At 36.5% G+C, this 18,652-nt stretch overlaps 1 protein-coding gene across 6 annotated transcripts in view; it reads right to left on the bottom strand.

Annotated features, from left to right (window-relative positions):
- The window catches only part of CDC42BPA (CDC42 binding protein kinase alpha), a 222,747-nt gene that overhangs the window by 71,260 nt on the left and 132,835 nt on the right, over positions 1 to 18,652 (bottom strand). For 5 of the 6 annotated variants that reach the window (XM_036277347.1, XM_036277351.1, XM_036277345.1 and 2 more), the window contains 5 exons: positions 16,961 to 17,203; positions 16,597 to 16,707; positions 5,046 to 5,293; positions 2,690 to 2,795; positions 405 to 529 (listed from right to left, as the gene is read on the bottom strand). In XM_036277347.1, the coding sequence (XP_036133240.1) occupies positions 405 to 529; positions 2,690 to 2,795; positions 5,046 to 5,293; positions 16,597 to 16,707; positions 16,961 to 17,203 (833 nt within the window). The remainder of the gene's footprint in view (positions 1 to 404; positions 530 to 2,689; positions 2,796 to 5,045; positions 5,294 to 16,596; positions 16,708 to 16,960; positions 17,204 to 18,652) is intronic. The other variant, XM_036277348.1, reaches the window with a different exon arrangement.

The raw sequence follows: 18,652 nt of genomic DNA, 5'->3' as shown, positions 1-18,652 counted from the left end.
TTCTAAATGTTTCTCCAGGCTTTCTGTTCCTTCAAATAATCACAAATACAGCAATTTTGATCTTAGGAAGGAACATCTATAAGTAGTGAATGAGTTTCTTCTGTTCTTTAAAGACCAATTGTCTTAGGAGAGAAAAACAGTTTCTTTTGTTAGAAAGAAATACCAGGTTTCAGTGATCTGTGTAAAAGATGACATGGGGTATTCTGCTGGAGTTAGGGAATGTAATGGAAAATATAGAACACGGATGAGTAATAAATAACATCAGTAATAAAACTATGCTTTTAGAGTAACTTATTTTTTCATAGCAAAAAATAAGGTAACTTGTTAGTTGCCTCCTGAAATTCATACCAACTTGAGCCTATGTCTAAAATCACCCACAAAAACACATTTAAAAGAATACTCACCACTGAATTATTTCTGTGATTTGAGCTTCCCAATGTGCAACTGATTCTTTCCTGTCTGCCAGATCTTTTACTTCTTCTTCTAGCTGCTGGTTGCGCACACTTAGGTTCTCATACAGAGTGGTAAGCTGAAAGGCAGTTGTAAGACACGTGGACTTTTAGGAATAGGAACTCACGGTGCTCAGATGCCTCTTGTTAAATCTTAAATTCACCATATTCCATTTTAAAATGCTTATTTTATTGATCCCTTATTATTTACCTTTCTGGTCACAGATTTGGAAACATCAAAACTCTCTGAATTCTCCTTCGGCCCTCTTATTCCCCACACTGAATCAGTCCCATTTGTGAATATTCCCTATTTGCCTGAAGAACTCTCCAATTCTGCCAGTAACATCTAATTTTTTTGTCTGAAACTGTCTCTATGTCATCCTCTTTTTTAAAAAACGTATAAAGAATTTCAAGGCTATATAAGAATGAACATATAGTATTAGTGACTGCCCATGAGCCCATCATTCACCCTCAACAATTATCATCACAATGTGAATGTTAACTTATTTGTACTCCTGTTTTCTTATCTGTCCTCCTGTATTATTCTGAAGCAAATACCAGGCATCATATAATTTTATCTATATACATTTCTGTGTATAGATATCTCCAGAAAACAGGCTCCCTTTAAATATAACCACAGCCATGACCGGTTTGGCTCAACGGTTGAAGCGTCAGCCGGCAGACCAAAGAGTTGTGGGTTCAATTCCGGTCAAGGGCATGTACCTCAGTTGCGGTTCTGTCCCCGGCCCTGGTCAGGGTCATGCGGGAGGCAGGCAATCGATGTGTCCCTCTCACGTTGATCTTTTTCTCCCTTTCTCTCTCCCTCTCTGTCCCCCTCCTCCCTCCCTCCTACTCTGTCTGAAGATAAATAGAAAAATATCCTCAGGTGAGGATTACACAATAAATATAACCATAATATTATCTCACTTAACAAATTTAACAAGTTTCTTGATATCATCATATAGGTAGTAACTGTTCAAATTTCCAGCTATCTCAAAATATCAAAAAAGTTAAAGAGTCTGGTAAACTGAATGACACCAGCAGAAAACATGGCTTAATAAGGTTGTTGCATTTTCCAAGTCTCTTATTTATAGGTTTCTAGCTTAGTCCATTCAGGTTACTAGAGCAGAAACACCATAGACTGGATAAAAAATGTTTTTCATACTATAGGAATACTTCCCACAGTATTCATTTGCAGAAAAGCACTGGGAGATAAGAAGGCAGCCAAAACTCTACTGACCAAGATTCTATTTAGCCATGGTCTTTCAGTCTGTTACCAGAATGATTAATAATTGAACATAATATTTTTATTAGAGGAAAATCCTAGAAATCATTGTAAAACACAATTATCCAAACCCTATTTAAATGTAAATAAAATCATTATTTTATTTCTGCTTATTAGGATTTTTAAGACCATTTGCAAGGGATAAAACAAGAAATGCAGAATGATGGCCACTTGAGAAATCTGATACACTAAATGGAAAAATATTCCTTCAAGCATTTGAAAGTTTGTTAATCTGGCCACTTACAGGTTTAAATCTCTGGTTCTGCTCTTTATTCAAGTCACAGAGTGCAGAAAGAGTTGGTTTCTTTGAATTCTTACAGACCAACACTATTATTTCTAGCTATTATCAGTTCTCCATCACAAATATGATATTATAGTTGTTAAAACTTCTCCAGTTTGGCCTCATTGTTTCAAGGGCCAGCTTTAACTTAGCCATGACAGAATGGAGGTAAAGAGTAGAAAATAAAATAAATGGGAAGTGAAGTAAAGAACCGAGGCTCAACCCAGTTGGTGTGGTTCCGTGGATTGAGCATTGTCTCATGGACTGAGAGGTCCCAGTTCGATACTGGTCAGGGCACATGCCTGGGTTGCAGGCTCGATCCCCAGCTGGGGGTGAGTACAAGAGGCAGTTGATCAATGTATCTCTCACATTGATGTTTCTCTCTCTCTCTCTCTCTCTTCCTTCCTGTTTCCAAAATATCAATAAAAACATATAAAACAAAAATAAAAAAAGAATAGAGGGTCAAAAAAATAAATGGGACAAAATATAAGATAAGCAAAATCCTCTCTCTAGACTACTACTGTACAGATTGGTACAATGAGAAATTGCCTTTACCAACAAGCAATCCTTACATATAAGGAGAAATATTAAACAAAAATGTACACCAAATATAAAGTTTTACAGTGCTGAACATCTAGCATGTGCTCAATGCATGAGTTAGATTGAATCACTCACCTTATCAAGTTCACTTGTCAATTTTTTATTTTCTTCAGTTAATAACACCTTTTCTCGTTCATATTGCTGTTTGAATTCATTTTCAAATTCTTCCCTTTCACTTTGACTAACACAATTGAAAACATGAGAGAATAGAATTAAAGGTAAACTTATGGTGTCCCTGCTTGGCTATGGTACCATATGCTTTATCCTGAAAAGTCACTTAGATCTTGATTATTCCAAATCCCAATCTTTTCCCTTAAAGTTAAAAATCACAATCGTTTCCTTTTAAATAATAGATTTGTCTATTTAATAACATCTACTTTGTTTTCCAATGGAAAATCTGAGGAAGACATCTGTGATTTGTAGACTTCTAGATCATGTTCACTTATTTGGTTATGCATATACTAGAAAGTATGGGAAAATGAGGAGGTTAAGAGGATATATGAACCACAATATGAATCCTTATACTCAGCTCTTAATAGCATAGAAAATTCACAATTAAATTTCCAACAGTTATCTCAATACACTCAACCCTTTCTTCCTCTGCTATTTCCTTCCTTCTTTCCTTCTTACCTAATACCTACCTACATACATAGATATACACACACAACACTATTGGTGTCATGCATCATTAGTGTCTGAACAAATGTGTAATAACATGTACCCCTATCATGGTATCCTGCAGAACAGTTTCACTGTCCTAAAAATCCTATGTGCTCTGCCTATTCATCCCCCACCCCCACCTCCTGGAAACCACTTATTTTTTACTGTCTACATAATTTTGCCTTCCTGTTATTATTCTTAACAGATTCGTTCTATTCCATGTAAAATGTTCTTTTCATACATCTGTAGAGATACCTCTCCCACTATCTTCAGTCCTCACTGAAAAATCACCTTCTCTAGCCCTGACCAGTTTGGCTCAGCAGTTAGTGTCAGCCTATGGACCGGAGAATCACCGGTTCAATTCCGGTCAAGAGCACATACCTCAGTTGCAGTTGGGTCCCTAGACCTGGTCAGGGTCGTGTGGGAAGCAACCAGGCGATGTGTCTCTCTCACATCAATGCCCCCCTCCCCTTCTTCCCTCCCTCCCTCCCTCCCACTCTATCTGAAAATCAATGGAAAAATATCCTTGGGTGAGGATTAAAAAAAAAGAAGAAATCACCTTCTCCATATAATTTTCCTTGGCCATTTTATTATTATTATTTTTTAATCCTCACCTGAGGATATTTTTTCCATTTTTTGTACAGATAGAGTGGGAGGGAGGGAGAGGAAGGGAGAGAGAGAGAGAAACATCGATGTGAAGGGACACATCGAGTGGCTGCCACCCGCACGACCAACCAGGGCCGGGGACAAACTGCAACCGAGGTACGTGCCCTTAGCGGGAACCGAACCCGGGTCTCTCCGGACCGCAGGCCGACGCTCTAACCGCTGAGCCAAACTGGTCCTTGGCCATTTTATACATATAATTAAATCTTTCCCCTTAATGCTCCATAGCCCCCATCTTTTGCCATATTTTTTGTTCTTGACATTTATCATTACGTTTGGTATGTTACTTATTGTTTGTAGTTTTTCACCATAACTAAAGAAAAGCTCCATAAGGACAGATAATTTTTTTCTGTTCACTGCCATGTTCCCAATGTCTTTGCACATAGTAGGTTCTAAAACACTTCTGTTGAATGTATGTACCAAACTGAATAAACTTAGTCTTCTAATATAAGTTGACAATGATAATGATAAGTTCTGTCTACTTCTCTGCATCTTCCTTATCACTACCTAAGGTCCACCCACCTCATCTCTCACAGCTAGATTCCTATCTACTGTCTGCTCCTTCCAATCTATTATCCACACAGTTGCAAGAGTAATCTTTTAAAAATATTAATATAATCATGTTACTTTCCTGCAACGGCCTTTAGATGAAGTCCAAGTTCCTTACATTCCTTCCTGAGCATGCCTCTATTTTCCTTTCCAGCCTCATTTCTCACCATGCTCACCTTTCCTTTTATGTTTCACCATAATGAACATTGTTCATTTTCTGAATGTGCCATATTCCCCTTATCCTGTAGATCCTAGCACATTCTGAAGCCTCTACTCAAACACTGTTCTACAGTTACATAGTTCTTTGGTCTTAACTTAAACATCATTTTGTCCAAAAAACCCTAGATGTACCGAAGTCATCTTCGGTGCCTCTTCCACGGATGTTCCTCTTCACATCCACTGCTTCCTATAGAGCTGTACTATAATTTTCTATTTACCAATCTTGACTATAGTCTTCTTGAGGATTGGAACATGTTTATTGCCTGTGTAACTCTAGTCTCTAGCACATAATAGGCATCCAATAACTATTTATTAGAGGGGTAAGTAACTTGAGTCTTACCTCTCTCTCCTGTTTTTTTCCAATTTGTCTTTCAAAATCATAATTTCTTTGTTTAGAGCAAGTTGCTGGCCTTCTGAATCATGTAGTTCTTTCTTCAGATTTTTTATTTCATTTGCATGTATTCCTTCTCTTTTGGATAATTCTTCCTCATAAAAGATACTTTTCTTTTCCAAGTCTGTCTTCAGTTTAGTTATCTCTTGCTGATGTTCTATACTATATACTCCTGGTGAGTAACTAATTTGTTTTTGCTATAAAAGAATAAAAGATTAGTTCGTCTATAAGAATAGTCAAATATTAAGTAATTTCTTTCTATACTATAAAGGACTATTCATATAGCTAAATACTATTTTTGTATATTATCACATAAAAATAGCTCTTTATTAAAGGCTGTTAATCTTTTGTCTGCCACATGCTGCAATTTTTTTCTCAATGTATATTCCTTTACTATTGTGTATTTTACAGTCTTCTTCACAACAAGATTATATGTCTATATTTTCTGCTGGTACTTAAATAATTATTTGTTTTATACTTAAATTTTTAATTTATATACAATTATTGTTGGTATATGGAATGAGGGAAAAATCTACCTGCATCTTGTTTCTGATGTGGAACCAATAAAAGGTAATAAATACATTTGTGTTTTTCAACGATTAAATCAGGGGAGGGGATGGTAGAGCTAAAATGTACAAAAAGAAAAGAGAGGGCTTCTGCAATATCCAGGGAGTAGTGACAAAGGTCTAATCTAACATCTTCATATTCACTCTAGAAAAAAAAAAAGATAGGTCTCTTTACATTTAGGTAGGACATAAAGACAAAGAAATCTGGTTGAAAGCCACCTTTTAAAAAATTAGGTTGAGCCCTGGCCGGTTTGGCTCAGCGGTTAGAGCGTCAGCCTGCGGTCCCGAGAGACCCGGGTTCGGTTCCCGCTAAGGGCATGTACCTCGGTTGCAGTTTGTCCCCGGCTCTGGTCAGTCGTGTGGGTGGCAGCCACTCGATGTGTCCCTTCACGTCGATGTTTCTCTCTCTCTCTGTTCCTCTCTCCCCCTCCTACTCTACCTGAACAAAAAATGGAAAAATGTCCTCGGGTGAGGATAAAAAAAAAAAAAAAAAAAAAAAAAAATTAGGTTGAAATACACTCTCAGTAGTAAGGGAAAAAAGAAAATGTAAAGTCCAAAGGCTCTTCCAGTTAGTGGCTAAAGCATAAACAGAAACAGAGAGATTATGACTGTAAGATTTCCAGAGCTTTGTGATCTGTTTTCTCAAGTGATCTACAATAAAACTTAAAAAACCCAAAAGACCTATGGGCTTATATTTAGTGACAATAAGGAATCAAGCTCTGGAGGACACTGTGTCCTTTGCTGAAGCTGGTATTAAGGGCTGAAAAACTGGTAACAGTAGTTGATTTAAGTCAAAAGGACACTAGGCTGCTCCATTCTGCCAGGATGTAAATCATCCCTTTATCCAGCGTAGGCATGCTGTATACCTTACTATCCTTAGTCACTTAGCTGTTTCGGTTATCAGTTCGATGGTCACAGTGCTTGTGTTTAAGTAACCTTTATACTAGCCTAATAGTAATGTCCACATCATCCACCTCACTTCATCTCATCACGTAGGCACTGTATCATCTCACATATCACAAGAAGATGAGTGAGTATAGTGCAGTACTCACTGAGACTACATTTTACATAACTTTCAGTACACAATAGTGTTGTGATTGTTCTTTTATTATTATTGTTATTAATCTCTTACTGTGCCTAATTTATAAGTTAAACTTTATCATACGTATACATGTGTAGAAAAAACACAGTGCACATAGAGTTCACTATTATCCACAGTCTCAGGCATCCTCTGGGGGTCTTGGCACCTATCCCCTGTGGATAAGGAGGGACTTCTATACTATTCTTTCATTTTTCTAATCACCTAAAGAACACTTTTAGTTTGCTGTTCCGTTTAGTGTAGTTTGGTTGTTGGAATAGTAACAGCATGTTCTAGATATTTCAAACAAAAATTACCCTGAAATCAAACCCTAACAAATATACCACCAAAATGTCACTTATTGATAAGGATATAAAAAGCCAAAAGGAATGCTGACAAACAAAATGAAATGATATGTACAAAAGAAAAATCAACAGCAAAATAATAGGTTTTACTACAGTTGTTTAAAGTGATTTAATATTAGTAAATGTATTAATAAGTGTGCAAAAAATGCTTTATTTTAACAGGTGAAATTAAAATAAATCCATGCAATAATCTCTGTAGGTACCAATTCCAAATACTACCCCAAGTCCCACAATAAATCAAAACAAAAGTACAGTAATTCTGCTTACTTAAAAATGATTGATTTTCAAGCTCTCAGACAACATAATAATTAATGGTAAAACACCAGAAGTACATATAATACATTCAGGAATAACAACAACAGAAAGTATGTCTTCCATTATCTCTCTTATTTAATATTAGTTTTCAGATACTCTATCTGACCAAGTTACATGTGAAATAGTTACAAGAAATATTTTTAAAAAGTGATAAAATCATTATTGTATAATATAATTGTTCACCCAGAAAATGCAAATCAGTCCACTGAAAAGTGTTAGAATTGATAAAAGTAAAACAACTACATATAAGATAAACACTAATCAATAGTACTTCCAGATAGAAGCAATGAGGAAATAGTAAGAAGTTTGACTGTTAACAGAAAAAGAATCAAACAAAAATCACTAGAAACTAATATACACATATAAGGAATAACAATAGTAAATCATTTTTCTGAATTATATGAAAAACTACAAGTTTTATAAAAATAAAAAGAGTTGAAACAATATAGAAAAACATCAAGTACTTTACTTATTTTTAAAATATCATTGATTTTTTAGACAGAGAGGGAGGCAGGAGATAGAAACATTGATGTGAGAAACATCTATTGGCTGCCTCCTGCACACCCCCTACTGGGGATCGAGCCCACAACCCGAGCATGTGCCCTGATAGGGAATTGAACAGGGACCTCTCAGTCCATAGGACGACGCTCAGTCCACTGAGACACACTGGCCGGGTGACAAACATCAAGTACTTTATTTTTATCCTCACCCAAAGATATTTTTACATTTATCTTTAGAAAGAGTAGGAAGGGGGGTGTGTGTGTGTGTGTGTGTGTGTGTGTGTGTGAGAGAGAGAGAGAGAGAGAGAGAGAGAGAGAGAGAGAGAGAGAGAAACACATCGACGTGAGAGAGACACATCGACTAGTTGCCTCCTGCACAACCCTGACCAGGGCCAGGGACAAACTGCATCCGAGGTATGTGCCCTTGACCAGAATTGAACCTGAGACTCTTTGGTCCACTGTCCGATGCTCTAACTGCTGAGCCAAACCAGCCCGAGCATAACAAGTACTTTAAAGGGAAGAGTAAATGATATATATTCAGAATTTCTCAAATTATTTTCCTTGTAAATTTAATAAAATAAATTTTTTTAAATGTCAGAAGTAGTGCAGGGGTGGAAGATGGAGACAAATGCTCCTAGCACATAAGCAAAAATAAACTGGCAAAAATACCAAAAAAATCTGAAAAGGGAAGAAAAATAAAGACAGGGAGAGGACAATATTCTTTTCAGGTATTAAAACATACTATAACTCGCGCTGGCCAGTTTGGCTCAGCTGTTGGAGCATCAGCCCAAGGACCAAAGAGTCTTGAGTTCAATTCTTGTCAAGCGCACGTACCTCGGCTGCAGTTCAGTCCCAGCCTTGGTAGGGGTTATGCGGGGGAGGCAACCAATTGATGCATCTCTCTGGCATCGATGTTTCTCTCTCTCTCTCTCTCCCCCTCTTCCTCCCTCCCACTTCATCTGAAGACAAATGGAGGAATTTCCTCAGGTGAGGATTAAAAAAAAAAATACTGTAACTCTTTAATAGAGTATGCATGTAATAGATCTCCATCCCAAAATAATTTAATTCAATATATAAGACATTTTTAATCACTGAGGAAAGCAGTGATTAATAAAATTTGAACCACCAGCAATAAAAAACAAAATGATTCCAACAGTGTATCATTTAGCAAAGCAAATTACAAGTGTATTATAGTGAAATATTTTTAAACAAAATAAAAACATCCAGGAAAAAGCAGAATTTACATACTTAGCAAACTCTGAAGAAGGAAAAGCCAATTGTTGAAGTAACAGAAAAAAACACTGAAGAAAATAAAATAAAATTTTCTATAATTTTATTATTATTATTTTTTTTTATTTTTTTATTTTTTATTTTATTTTATTTTTTTTTTTATCCTCACCCGAGGACATTTTTGCATTTTTTTTGTTCAGACAGAGTGGGAGGGAGAGAGAGGAAGAGAGAGAGAGAGAAACATCGACGTGAAAGCGACACATCGAGTGGCTGCCACCCACACGGCCCAACCAGGGCCGGGGACAAACTGCAACCGAGGTACATGCCCTTAGCGGGAACCGAACCCGGGTCTCTCTGTACCGCAGGCTGACGCTCTAACCGCTGAGCCAAACCGGCCAGGGCAAAATTTTCTATAATTTTAAAAAGAAACAAGACCAAAATTAAAGGGCAAATGAAAACTGCTAAACTGTTGCAGAAAATATAAGAAAAAGTACAATTATCACTCTGGTTACATGAATTTATAAAAACATTAAGACTACAAGTTAAATGGGCAAATGACTCAACGAGATAATTCACAAAGAGAAAATATGCTTAATAAACTACTAATAAAGCAAAAAATGCCTCTCATACTTGTAAATATCTATGGCATGTATCATGTACCTTATAATGATAGGACAATTTCATTTTTAGGTATTTGTTCTAAGAAAATGATACCAAAAAAGCATTATATAAAGGTGTTCATGGTAATTATAATATTGCAAAGTAATAAATATTTAATAGTAGAGAACTAGATAAGTGAATATTCTTCTGTAATCATTAAAACTATGTTTGTGCCCTGGCCGGTTTGGCTCAACGGTTGGAGCGCCGGCCTGCGGTACAGAGAGACCCGGGTTCGGTTCCCGCTAAGGGCACGTACCTCGGTTGCAGTTTGTCCCCGGCCCTGGTTGGTCGTGCGGGTGGCAGCCACTCGATGTGTCCCTTCACGTCGATGTTTCTCTCTCTCTCTCTTCCTCTCTCTCCCTCCCGCTCTATCTGAACAAAAAATGGAAAAATGTCCTCGGGTGAGGATTAAAAAAAACACAAACAAACTATGTTTGTGTAATAATGAGTGAAAAATATGCGTTGAGTTGAATTGTTCCTCCAAAATTCATGTTGAAGTACTCATACCTCAGAATGTGACCATATTTAAAAATAGGGTCTTAAATACTGCATTATCTGACTTACATGTGGAATCTAAAACAGTCAGACTGAGGGGAGAGGAAGATTGGGAAACATTGGTCCAGGGATATAAAATTTCAGTTATATGATGAATAAGTTCTGGAGATCTAACGTAAAGTAGAGCAACTACAGTGAACAATATTGTATCGTGCACTTGAAATTTGCCTAGTGGGTCTTAATTATTTTCAGGGAGGTAAAAAAGGATAGCCTTGGCTGGTGTTGCTCAGTGGTTAGAGCATTGTGCCTCGGACCAAAGGGTGATGGATTTGATTCCGGGTCAAGGGCAGGTATCTGGGTTGCAGGTTTGATCCCCAGCCCTGGTCAGGGTCATGCAGGAGGCAACCAATTAATGTGTCTCTCTCACATCGATGTTTTTCTTTTTCTCTCTCCCTCTCTTTCTCTCTCCCTCTCTTTCTCTCTCCCTCCTTCTCTCCCTCTATCCATCCCCTCCCTCCCTCCCTTCCACTCTATCTAAAACTTAAGGGAAAAGTAGCCTGAGTGAAGATTAGCAACAACAAAAAAAGGTAAATAAAGAAATTAACTGAGGTGATAAATATATTAACTAGCTTGATGGTGGTAAACTATCATACTGTATACATATATCTACACATCATGCTTTGTACCTTAAATACAGACAATTTTCATTTGTCAATGGTACCTCATAAAGGCTGAAAAAATAAAAATAGGGTCTTTACAGAGGTAATCAACCTAAAATGAGGTCATTAGTGTGGGGCCTAAAACAATGTCTGTGTTATTACTGAAAGGAAAAATCTGGACTCTGAGTCGTGCACACAGGAAGCGCATGATGTGAAGATTAAGACAGAGATCCAGGAGATACATCTATGAGCCAAAGAATGCTAAACACTGCCAGCTAACCATCAGAAGCCAACCCTGCCAATGAACACCTTGATTTCAGACTTCTAGCCACCTGAGACAATAAATTCCTGTTTTTCAAACCATCCAGTTTGTGATCATTTGTAACAGTCGCCCTGGCAAACTAATACAACAGGGTAAAAAAAACTCTTATAGCATATGATCACAATTGCAAAGTATTTTTTAAAACAGCCTTATTGAGACATAATTCACATACTACACTATTCACCCTTAAAAAAAAGTATAGAGCCCTGGCCGGTTTGGCTCAGCGGTTAGAGCGTCGGCCTGCGGTCCTGAGAGACCCGGGTTCGGTTCCCGCTAAGGGCGTGTACCTCGGTTGCAGTTTGTCCCCGGCCCTGGTCGGTTGTGCGGGTGGCAGCCACTCGATGTGTCCCTTTCACATCGATGTTTCTCTCTCTCTCTCTCTCCCCCTCCCACTCTACCTGAACAAAAATTGGAAAAATTTCCTTGGGTGAGGATAAAAAAACAAAAAAAAAAAAGTATAGAATTCAACGGTTTTGGTATAATACATTGTTATTTTTTAAGTGATAAACTATATACAATATAAATTTTGCCATTTTAACCATTTAAGTGTACAATTCAGTGGTATTAAACTACATTCACAATGCATTTCCAAAATTTTTTCATCATCCCAAAGAGAAATTCTGTAACTATTAAGGATAATTCCCCATTAACTCTGCACTCAGCCCTTGGTAAATTCTACTTTCTCAATGAATTTGCCTGTTCTTGGTATTTTATATAAGTAAAATCATATAATATTTGTCCTTTTGTATCTGACTAATTTCACTTAGCATAATGTTTTCAAGTTTCATCCTTGTCGGAGCATGTATCAAATAAGCAGCTTCATCATTTTTTATGGTTGAGTGACATTCTATTGTATGTACAAACCACATTTTGTTTCTCTCCACCTGTTGATGGACACCTGGATTATTTCTACCTCTGAGCTACTGTAATACTGTTTCAATAAACTCTGGTATACAAGTATCTGTTTGAGTCCTGCTTACAGTTCTTTTGTCTATATACTTAAGAGTTAAATTGCTGGATTATATGGTAATTCTGCTTAATCTTCTTGAGGAACCACCAAACTGTTTTCACATCCTTGCAAACGTAATTCTTTTCTCTTCCTTTCATTCCATTTTTCTTTTTTAGTCATCCTAATGGGTACGCAGTGGTATCTTGTAGTTTCCCTAATAATTAATGTTGAATATCTTTTCATGTGCCAATTGGCTGTTAATATATCTCCTTTGGAGAAATGTCTATGCAAGTTATTTGTCCATTTTTCTATTGGGATGTAGGAGTTCTTTATATATTCTGGATATCAAACCTTATCAGATTATTTGATTTACAAATAGTTCCTTTGGTTATTTAGACTGTATTTTCACTTTCTTAAATAATGTCCTTTGATGTATACAAGTTTTTATTTGATGAAGCCCACTTTATCCATTTTTTCTTCTTCTTCTTATTTTTCTTTTATCCTCAACCGAGGATATTTTTCCATTTTTTGTACAGATAGAGTGGGAGGGAGAGAGAGAGAGAAACATCGACGTGAAGAGACACATCGACTGGCTGCCACCCGCACGACCAACCAGGGCCGGGGACAAACTGCAACCGAAGTACGTGCCCTTAGCGGGAACCGAACCCGGGTTTCTCCGGACCGCAGGCCGACACTTTAACCGCTGGGCCAAACTGGCCAGGGCTATCCATTTTTTCTTTGTTGCTTGTGCTTTTGACGTCATATCTAAGACTCCATTGTCAAACCCAAGGGCATGAAGATTTATCCCAATGTCTTCTTCAAAGAGTTTTATGGTTGTAGTTCTTATATTTGTGTTGTTGATCCACTCTGAGTTAAGTTTTTTCACATGGTGTGAGGTAGAGGCCCAAATTCAGTTTTGTGCATGTAGAAATCCAGTTGTCCAGGAACATGAGTTAAAGGGAATATTCTCTCCCCACTGCATGGATTCACTACCTATGTCAAAATTCAATGGGCTATAGATATGAATTCATTTCTGGACTCTTAATTCCATGCCAGTATCACACTCTTGTTATTGTAACTTCATAGTAAGTTTTGAAATTGGAAAGTAAGTCCTCCAACTTTGTCCTTCCTCTTCAAGATTATTAGACTATTTGGAACCACTTTTATCTAATTCCATATGAATTTGAAGATCATATTTTCTTTCTGTAAAAAGACTGTTGGAAATAGAGATTGCACTGACCCTGTACATCATTTTGGGTAACAATGACATGTAAATAATAGTAAGTCTTCCTAACCATAAATAAGGGTTGTCTATTTATTTAGCTCTCCTTTAATTTCTTCCAGCAATGTTTTATAATTTTCAGTACATAAGTCTTTAATCTTTTTGGTTAAGTTTATTCCAAGTCACTTTATTCTTTTAGATGCTACTGTAACTATAACTGCTTTCTTAATTTCCTTGGTGGATTGTTCATTACTGGCTTACAGGAACAGAACTAATTACTGTGTGTTGATCTTGCAACCCTGTTGTTCTTGTTTTCTTACTGAGTTTGGTTTTTGTTTTTTAATCCTCAGCCAAGGACATTTTCCATTTTTTGTTCAGATAGAGTGGGAGGGAAAGAGAGGAAGAGAGAGAGAAACATCAACATGGAAGGGACACATCAAGCGGCTGCCTCCTGTACAACCCCAACCAGGGCCAGGGACAAACTGCAGTCGAGGCACGTGCTCTTTGCGGGAACCGAACCTGGGTCTCTCTGGACCACGGGCCGACACTCTAATCACTGAGCCAAACTGGCCAGGGCTTCTTATTGAGTTTTAAGAGTTCTTTGTATATTTTGAATAAGTCTTTATCAGATGTCTGTATTTTCTCGCAGTCTGTGCCTTGTCTTCATTTTCTTGGCAGAGTCTTTCACAGAACAGAAAATTTTTAATTTCAATGAAGTCTAACATATCAATTCGTTATTTCATGGATTGTGCCTTTGATGATGCCTTATGTAGAAAGTCATTGCCATACCAAAGGGTATATAGGTTTTCACCTATATTATCTTGCGGGAGTTTTATAGTTTTAATTTTACATTTATCACTGATTCATTTTGAGTTCATTTTTGTGAAGGGTGTAAGGTATGTGTCTAAATTTTTTTTTTTTTAATGTGGATGTCTAGTTGTTCTAGCACCATTTGTTGAAAGGATAATTTTTGCACCTCCACTGTATTGCCTTTGCTCCTTTGTCAAAGTTGATTTACCTGTATAATCTTTTGCCAATACTACATTGTCTTGATCATTGTAGCTTTACAGTAAGTCTTAGTCGTGTAGTGTCAGTCTTCCAACCGTGCTCTTTTTCTTAATTCAGTGTTGGCTCTGGATCTTTTGCCTCTCCATATAAACTTTAGCTTGTTTGTTGGTATCCACAAAAGAACTTGCTGGGACTTTGATTGGGACTGTATCAAATCTATAGATCAAGAACTAACATCTTGACAACACTGAGTCTCCTATCCATGAATGTGGAATATCTCTTTATTTAGTTCTTCTTAGCTTTCTTTCATCAGTATTGTAATTTTCCCCATATAGATCTTGTGCATATTCTGTTATACTGTGTTTTAGTAATCTGGTGGTAAGTTGTCCTAAGATTAGATTTATTGAACCTGTACCTCTAGACTGTAACTTCAGACAACTTTGTCAGTTTTTCTCCTCCCTTCCCCTTAGTTTGAACAGGATGGCTAGAGGGGGCTAGGATTAGGTAGTCTCCTTCCTTCAAGTCAGTTCTGCTCTGATAAAACCCCAGCAAGTTGGGTTCTGGTTGAAGAGTTTCCCCTGAGGGCAGACCTTGTGAAGAAAAACTGAATGCTCTAGAAATGGTTCCCCTACTGTTATCACAAGATTGTTCTGATATTCACTGTGAGAACCAGGTAGAGCTTCATGAGATAAAACTCACAAAACTGGGGGGGGGTCTCTAATGACTGGCTCCCCCTAGCTTTTATCTCTCAGACTTATTCCATGTGTTCCGCAGATATTTTTCAATTACAGTTCATGTTCCCCTACACTAGCACTGACTACTACAAAGTCTTCTGCTCTAGTAAGTTGTCCTTCACTATATTTGCTTTTCAGTCTCTCCAATTTGGGGGGTAGCAGTTTGTCCTGTGATGTCATTTCTCTTATAGATCTAAAGAAGAGTTGCTGATTTTCTAATTTCTTCAGTTCTTAATTGTTGTTAGAACAAAGCAGAGACTTCCAAGCTTCATACATGCTACAATGGAAGCTAGTTGTTTTCTCTGGAATATATAGGATAATGTGATCTGTGAATAGAGATAGTTTTTCTTCCTTTCTAGCTTGGATATCTCTCAATTTTTTTTTTTTTCATGTCCAATTCCTTTGGCTGGAACCTCCAGGATAATGTTAAATAGCAGTGGTGAAAATGAGCGTCTTTGTCTCATTCCTAATCTTAGAAGAAACTTTTAGTCATTCATCACTGAATAATGATGCTAGCTATGGGTTTTTCATAAATGCCTTTTATCATATCAAGTACATTCACTTCTATTTCTAGTTTTCTGAGAGTTTTTATCATAAAACAATGTTGGCTTTTGTGAAATGTCATATGCATGAATTAAAACAATCATATTTCTTCTCTAGGTTCTATTGATGTGATATATTATATTGATTTATTTTCTTACATTGAACCACCCCTGTATCCCAAGCATGAATCCCATTTTCTCATGGTGTATAATCCTTTTAGTATAGCTTTGGATTTGGTTTACTAGTATTCTGTTGAGAACTTATGCATCTATATTTAGAAATACTAGTATTTAATTTTCTTTTTTGGGTGTTTTTAATATGGTCCAAAGAGGTTAAATGTTATATCCAGCATTACATACTAGTAACTGACGAGGCTAGGAGTTAAAACCAGGCAGTCCAACTCCAGAGCTGGCATAAGAATATTTCCCTTGCTAAACACTTCTGCTGAGATATGTTAGTCCCTGCCCATTATGATCTCATCTCACCTAACAGAAGTATCTACAAAGCTTCCTCTGAGCCTCTCCTAGGTCATTAACAAGATAGAGGGTCGGATATTTAACCATGCCTCCCATGCAAATTAGCAATAGATCTTGTCAGGTATGCAGCCCTGCATATATATTTTAACTCTTTCCTGATAGATTCTTTCTTCCCTCTAAACATAACCTTTCCTTCCTTATACTATGATGAAGAAATCAGTATCAGCTTCTTATTGGTAAAAATAAGAATTAAGAATACTAAGTTGGAAGGATAGCTAATTTTTATTCTACACCAAAGAGAGCAGGTAACTAATACTCCTTTGAATCCTAAAGAAGAAAAAATTAATTCAGCTTCATAAATATGAAAATAAATGATACCTTTAGTCCTTCCAATTCATTTTCTAGTTGCTTAGAATAGTGTTCACTCTGTTCACGCAGTTTCCTATCTTTAGATGCTTCAGCAGCTACAGCTTCTGTATGAACTTCCAGCTTTAAAATAAAATGAAAAAAGCAGATTCATGGTTACAACTGTTTAAAAAAAAAAGCTTTTTCCCCATGAGAATTTACCTTGTAACAGGAAGATAACTCAAATGTTGAAATTCATATTAAATAATATTACCAAACACATAAAAAAAACCTTTTTCAAAAGTTAAAGAATGAAATATATATTATTTCACTAGTCTGAAAAAAGCAGTTTTAATCACTACCACATGGACACTACAAACTTTGCCTGACTACTAACCTCTTTTTTGGCTCTTTCTGTTCTGCGCAGTTCTTGCCTTAAGCTTTCAACTTTTTGCATCACCAGGTCCACCTCTTCTTCCTTATCTCGGACATGGCGAGCAAGTTTCTGTTTTTGGGTGTGCAATTCTGTTAGCCGCTCATTGATCTCCATGAATTCCTGCATGGCCAGTTTCCTCTGACAGTGTGCATCTTTCAGCTCTTTGGATTGGTTTTTTAATCGCTCACTAGCCTGGACTAGTTCCTACAGTTTTATAAAAAGAATATAAGTTACCAATTCTGCAACCTAGGGACCAAATCTGGCCATCAAAGTTGCTATAATGAAGTCAAGAAGAGCCAAAATTTTTCCCCTTAGGATAAAATTAAAAGAAATGAACTAATTCTGAACAGATATTAAGATCATGGTACTCTGTTCATATCCTCAGTTCCTTATGCTAACATGCTAACTGCAAAGGAACAGCAGATTTAACCTTTTAGTACTTTGGTTTCTACAAATAAATAGAGAATGTAGGAATACAAGATGTAATGGTCAAAATAAAGACTTTGTGGTAGTTAATGGATATGTGTGCATATAAAAAAAACACAACAAGCTTCATATATAGAAGTTTACACCTAATACTAGGAATGCACATTCTTTTCAAGCACATATTGAACAATTAAAAACCTAACAGCCAGGTTTCAGTAGATTTCAAAGAACAGATATCACATAGATCAAGTTCTTTTAATAACATTAGCATTAAAATAGAAATAAATATTAAAAGGCTATCCCTGGCCGGGTGGGTCAGCTAACTGGAGCACTCTCCCATACACCAAAAGGTTGTGGGTTTGATCCCTGGTCAGGGTGCCTATGGGAGGCAACTGACCTATGTTTCTCTCTCAAATCCACCTTTCTTTTTCTATTTTGCTCGCTCTCTCCTCACTTTCCTCTCTCTCTAAACTCAACAAACATATCCTCAGGTGAGGATAAAAAAAAAAAATTAAAAGGCTAAATTCCATAATTCATTGGTCAGAAAGTAAAATCATAAAGATACTAAATTATTTAAAATTAAAAATGCCAAAAACTAAAAATATTTAGTATATACTAAAACTTGAAGAGACAGTAAAAGCTGTATTTAGCAGAAATTTTATAAACCTGAAAAATACTTATATTGAAACTAAAAATATGCTTGAAATGAAATTCCACATAAAGAACAGCTCGTTAACCCCTCCCTGCTAAATATGAGAAGATAAAGGGCATAAATTAATAAAAAAGAAATGTGAGAATAATGAGATCAACAAAACCAAAAGCTGGTTCTTTGGAAAAAATAAATAAAACAGGAAAACATCTGATGATATCAAATAAGGGAATAAGAATAAATGCACAAAAAAATATTAAGAAAGAAAGGTTATAACTACAAATCTGAGAGTGATCAAAAAGGGTAATAAAAGAACACAATGAAAAATTTTATGCCAATAAATCTGTTACCCTATGAAATGAACAAATGCCTAAAAAAATTACAATTTACCAACAACGGTTTTAAGAAGAAATAAAATGCCACAATAGTCTTATAGCAATTAAAGTAACTAAATCAATAAACTTTCTCCCATCCTCCTTCCAGGAGAGAATCTCCAAGCTCAGATGGTTTTACTGTTGATTCCTCCAATATTTCAAGGTACAAAATGTACCTCTTACACAAACATTTTAGGAGAATAG

The sequence above is a fragment of the Molossus molossus genome, unplaced genomic scaffold (genome assembly GCF_014108415.1).
Source record: "Molossus molossus isolate mMolMol1 unplaced genomic scaffold, mMolMol1.p scaffold_m16_p_23, whole genome shotgun sequence".
NCBI classification, from domain to species: Eukaryota; Metazoa; Chordata; class Mammalia; order Chiroptera; family Molossidae; genus Molossus; species Molossus molossus.
This window is presented reverse-complemented; position numbering and strand designations above follow the sequence as displayed.